The sequence below is a fragment of the Jatropha curcas genome, chromosome 7 (assembly GCF_041381405.1).
Source record: "Jatropha curcas cultivar XTBG-Jc1 chromosome 7, XTBG_Jcur_1.0, whole genome shotgun sequence".
NCBI lineage: Eukaryota > Viridiplantae > Streptophyta > Magnoliopsida > Malpighiales > Euphorbiaceae > Jatropha > Jatropha curcas.
The window spans coordinates 13,869,774-13,875,586 of NC_143157.1; the positions used below are offsets into that span (position 1 = coordinate 13,869,774).

Here is a 5,813-nt window from a genome sequence, read left to right on the forward strand (position 1 = left end):
GAAGAATTGTACCAAGGAAAAAATATATACAACAGGTTATATTTGAAGGAGCAATTTCATACGTTGAAAATGGCGGAAGGTACAAAGCTGTCAGATCACCTGAGTGTCCTTAACGGCATCGTCTCTGAATTGGAAACTCTTGGAGTGCAAACCAAAGATGAAGATAAAGCTCTCCGACTCATCCTGTCACTTCCTTCAACATATGAGCACATGAAACATGTTTTGAAATATGGTAGTAAGGAAGTGGTGTATGCGGATGTGGTTGGTAAGCTCATTACTGAGGAGAGAAGACTGAATGAAATGAAAAATAAATCATATGAGGATTCAGCTTTATCTGTCGGTACCAGGAAAAAGAATAAAAGCTCCGAAAAGAGGAAGGTTGTCTGCTTGGGTTGTGGTCAAACTGGACACGTGAGGAAGGATTGCCCGAACGGTGGAGCTGATTCGGCTAGAAGCTCTAACGTTGTTGCTGCCAATGTGATCTCTTGTGGCGAAGGAGATGATGTGTTCTCTCTGTAATTGAGAGATGTGTATCCTCATGGCATGATTGCTACCCGTTGAGATGCCATCGAAGAGGACGGATTATTGGTAGCTGGTCCACAGAAATGCGCACGGCATTGGTTGACAGTTGATGCAAAGTGTGTGTTGGAAAAAAATATGTCGATGGCTAATAAACTCTCGAAAAAGTCAACAGGAGGGTTGCACCATAAACTATTAGCGGGATCCGACATGGCCGATGGAAAATTCTTGGAGTCAGTAAAGTGGTTCCAAGTGGCGATACTCTTTTATGGTGGAGTGTGATAATTCTTGACGATAAGAATTATCATTGTCGGTAGTAGACAATGCTGTGTCTTTGTTTTATTTTCAAGGTGGAGATTATTAGCCTCCTTTGTTAAAAAAAAAATTATATATATATATATATATAATTTAGTTTTGCTCAATCCCATATCGGGGAGAAGAGCATGTGAGGGTGGTGGATTGGCTATAAAAAGAAGCCAAGGTTTAGGTTTCTAAACATATCAAAAACACTTGAATGTGTTTTCTATTAGGGATTTAAAGCAAGTCTTTTGGAATCCCTTGGAGTATAAAATATTTAGGGTGTTTGAGGGTGTCGGGTAGAAAAATATTTTGTAATTGTGGTTGTAGCAATTTACCGCATAGTGAATATTTTTCTTGGTTGTTGTTTGGCAACGGCCGTGGTTTTTCTCCACTTGGGTAGTTTTTCACGTTAAATTATCGTGTTATTTATTCTCTTTAATTTTTCAGTCATTATTTTATTTTCTCATTTGTTCCTGCTTGAAGCCCGTCCGAAGGGCAGGAAAATAGCGATTTTCCCAACACTATTTGATAATAATATTAACATTTATAAATAGTTTATATTCATATGTTTTATAATTTCAAACTTTCGACTAAGTTATAATCTAAATACTTCATTAGTCAACGTTCAAAAAGAAAATAGTTTTATCAAGTTAAATGATTTAATGGGATAAAATGTTTCTTTAGTTGTTAAAAATTAAAAAAATAATAAAAAGAAAGGAGAGGAGGCACAATCTAGTGAAATTGCACAATTAATTCCCTATTCTATAAGTTAGACTTACCAAGTCAAACGATTTTGTTGGACTTATTATTTCTTTAACAGGTCAATGAAAAGAAAAATAGTAAATAGTCTGAAAACTCTTTTCCCGAGATATTATTTAAATACAAACATAAATAATTTCCTTTTTATTGAATTTCATGATCTTCAATTCTATACTATAGGATATTTACAACAATTAAAATTGCATTATAAGCCCGAATAAAGTTGCGAGTTGAAATCTACATTTAACTATATTTTTCTTTCAAAAATATTTAAAAAATTCATATTTTTAATCATAAAAATATTGAAAGTTCTAAAAATAACTAAAACTCAAATCAATATCTAAAATATATAAATATTATAAATATTTTCATATTTTTTTAATTATATGTTGTAGTCTTTTCATAAGTGCCCCAAAATACGGTAATGGGATCCAAAATATCACTAGCAATTCACTTTTAAAGTAAAATCAGTTCCCATCAAAGATTCCAAGCCTCAAATCAGCATATTAAAAATACTAAAAATTCTAAAAAATAATCTAAAAATCAAATATCTAAAAGTGATAGCACTGCAAGAATAATCATGAGTTGAGAAACATGTCCTTACAACCCCCAAAATATCATTAGTAATTGAAAGACCAACCACTTAAAAAGTAAGATAAATTCCAGTAGGAGAACACAATCCTCAAATCAGTACCCAAGCTCACAATGGAGTTCCCAAAAAGAGTTGCCTCCAAAAAAAAAAAACTACTCCTTTGGCATTTGTACCTGAGACATCATAAAGCAATAGTAGAGAGATTTTATGTCAAATACTGCAAACTAGTGCTTAAATACTACAAAATCACCATTATAAGCCCGAGCAAAGTACGAGTTGACATCTACTTTTAACTATATTTTCTTTCAGAATATTAAAAAAATTTCATATTTTTAACAATAAAAATATTGGAAATTCTAAAAAAAAACTAAAACTCAAATTAATATCTAAAATATATAAATATTCTGAAATTTTTTATATTTTTTTCAATCATAGCTTATACTTTTTTCAGAAGTCTAGTGATATTGCATTAACTATCATATGTTGGAACCATTTCCTTACAAGATCCCCCCAAAATAAGCTAATGGGAATTCAAAATATCACTAGCAATTCACAAGTAAAATCAGTTTCCCATGCGAGATTACAAGCCTCAAATCAGAACCCAATACACAATGGCCAAAAAGAGTTGCCTTCAAAAAGCTACTGCTTTGGCATTTGACCTAAGAAATCATAATGCAACACTAGAGGGGAATTTTATGTCAAAATACAGCAAACTAATGTTGAATGTATTAGCAGTAAACAATGGGCATATAACTAAAGCTTTCTTTCATTACCTTTAAAAATTCTGCAAACACACTTTCAGTGATGGAGAATTCTTAAGAAAGTAAGCTAGGACACAGCCAGGTAGACTAACATGCTTTCGCCATGTACGTCCCAACTTAAGATACTTTAAATTGGAAAACTGCGACGGATGCTCATTTAGTGTATCAGGAAACATGGAAAGAACCTGAAAAAGTTAAACTCATTAAATGTAATGACTGTAAAATAGTAGAAAATAATACCTCCAAAAAAGAAGTTTTTATAGTTTTGAATTATGAAATAATTAGCAAGAAGAAGATTATGAAGTAAACATGCACTTTATAAAAGTTGCATACCATAATAACTGTAAAAATCAGGTGAAATATAACTTTCATGTATTGGTTATATTTTGCCCCCAGATACTTACAAAAAATGGTTCTACAACAATAACAATATGAATTAAGCCTTAATATTAAACTAGTTGTAGTTGGTTCTACATAGATCTATTTCTTTCATTCTGTATATCTAGAGCTTTCATTACTACTTATCCCATGTCATCTTGGGTCTTCCACTCCCTTCCCATCTACTTCAAGTTGCTCTATAAGATAGTGCAATTCATTGAAAAATAAAATAAAATTAAAAACCAAAACTCAACATGGGTTTAACCACAAATGATTGCCCCTCCTCTAAGTATTCTAGATGCTATCATCAACATAATTTTAAATTTCAAGGGATTTTCTTTAAAAGGTTTTATATTTAATAGAAACTAATAAGTTCAAAGGACAAGTGTAAAGTGTGAATGCAGTAAAACATATGCAACCAAATGAAAGTGAGGTTGCAGGAAACTGTTCCAGCCACAATATGACTTTTTTCTTATCTGTTATTTGCAGAGATTTTGCAAAAATAAAAAATAAAAAATAAAAAAGATCAACAGTAATAGACACCAATACAATTACTCTTTCAAGACAATTATAAATATGAGAAAGGTCCATATTTCTACAAAGAAATAGAAACTTGTCTCTGTTGATGGTAATAACAAAAACTAGCAACAAATATAGTTAATATAAGGGAGATGCCATTATTACTTAGGATTCTTTTTAACAACTTAATTCACAACACCTTCTACCACCAAACTGCATAAATCAATGCTTAAGTTGCAAACGCATTAAAGCACACTTACCTCAAATGTATCCCAGGATAAAGTGATGGATTTTGCATTGTGAAACTCATTAAGCATGTTGACTAAATTAAGACAAAACTCGTCGTCTGTTTCATCCTGATTAAACTCGAAAATCAAATCGAAATCCACTTCATCAAGGGAGTTAAGATTGTTAATAGAGAAGACTACAAGCTGACCAGTAGTAAACTTGAATTTGGTAAGCTTTGGAGCAGAAATCATAAACATGGGATCATCAGTCTCGCTAATATCTAAAACCAAGCTTTTCAAATTGGGGGCATTAATATTGAAACTTTTGATACCATACAAGAATAGGTCCTCAAGTATAAGAGTTTCAAGATTTGGACAGGTTGAAAAGACATTCCCATCAAAATTTCCAAAGTAAATAAGATGTAAAGTCTTCAAAGATGGCAACCCCAAGGATGTAGGAATAGTAAATATGCCTCCGTGAAAGTTCAATTTTAGCGTTGTTAACGAATTGCAACTGAAGAAACGAGGAGATGACTTCATGGGACCAACTCTTAGATCTTCTTGTGTAGAGAAAAAGCAATCTATATCAAGCTGTTTAACCCCAAGTTTCATTGCATAACCAATAAAAGATTCTACTGCAATAGCTTTAACATTTAAATATGACCTGATGATGAACTTGTCAATGGGAGAAAACTCACGACGCAGTAGAAATTGATTGATAAAGTTAGTGAAAAAAAGCGATTTAGAGCCAGCAATGCCTGTGTTGATGATTTGGTCACTGAATTCAAGAGAAGGAACAGAAGTCCATAAATACCTCCATCGTTTGCACAAAAAACTAGTACGAACAACATCAATGGCGTTCAGAAAAGAGAGGATGTGATGGAGAAGAGAATCTGGCAATTGGCTTATTCTGTCTTCTTTCCTGCTTACCGATAGCCTTATCTTGCTCTTCATTGTAACTGCCATATTTACTCCTTGATTTTACTTATTTTTTATGCGAATAGCTAAATCTTGCCCAAACGCAAGATTTTCTGGTTGCCACGGATTCTGGAAGAGGACGAATAGAATTGGGGATTACGATAAATTAGTACAAGACATTAAAAGATCAAGAAAATATTAATTCATTTTTTTTTTAATTGCTAATAATATCTTAATCTTTTGGTATTTTCGATAAAGATATTAATTATTTTGAGAATTGAAGTTATTTAATAAATTTATCAGCAATGGTTATTGCCTCACAATGATCACCTAAATTGTCTTATTTGTCCATATTTATTTATGCAAAATGTCATTTTTATCTTCACTTAAAGTTATTTAATTTTGATAGAGAAGAGAATAGAGAATTACAATCTAAATTTCAAATCTTTATCTATCATCTTTTAATAAACCTAAATAAAACATTTAATGGGTGAAATTATCATACATATCCTAGACATTAATTTGTTTTACCTCATTAATTAAGAAATCATATTATTCCAATTGAATTGATTATTTATAAGACACAAATAAGCATAAGCTGCTCAAATTTTCTTTAAATTATATTTTTGAAGATTTGGAAGGAAGGTGTATCATATTGTAATAAAAACTATATGAGACTATGACATGTACTATATCGTGTGTATGACATGTACTATATATATATATATAAGGAAATATATAAGGAATAATGAAATTTTTGATATCACATTTGGTGAAATTTGGATGTTGTGAACACCTAAATTTTATTTAAGTTAATTTAATTATTAACTTTATTATTTA

At 31.4% G+C, this 5,813-nt stretch overlaps 1 protein-coding gene across 1 annotated transcript; it reads right to left on the reverse strand.

The window, feature by feature from the left end:
- Positions 1–2,100: 2,100 nt before the first annotated feature.
- LOC105638558 (F-box/LRR-repeat protein At4g14103) lies at positions 2,101–5,154 on the reverse strand. Its single transcript, XM_012222382.4, has 3 exons — positions 4,089–5,154; positions 2,944–3,116; positions 2,101–2,343 (listed from the first exon to the last, which is right to left on the reverse strand). The coding sequence occupies exons 1-2, from the start codon at positions 5,019–5,021 to the stop codon at positions 2,946–2,948; spliced, it is 1,104 nt and encodes a 367-aa protein (XP_012077772.1). The 5' UTR covers positions 5,022–5,154; the 3' UTR covers positions 2,101–2,343; positions 2,944–2,945.
- Positions 5,155–5,813: the final 659 nt, after the last annotated feature.

Bases quoted from the DNA above. Each gene is read 5' to 3' on its own strand.
- LOC105638558 (XM_012222382.4), bottom strand. From the start codon at position 5,021: ATGGCAGTTACAATGAAGAGCAAGATAAGGCTATCGGTAAGCAGGAAA. The intron at 3,117-4,088 runs GTAAGTGTGCTT...TAACTTTTTCAG, and splicing joins TATCCTGGGATACATTTGAG to GTTCTTTCCATGTTTCCTGA.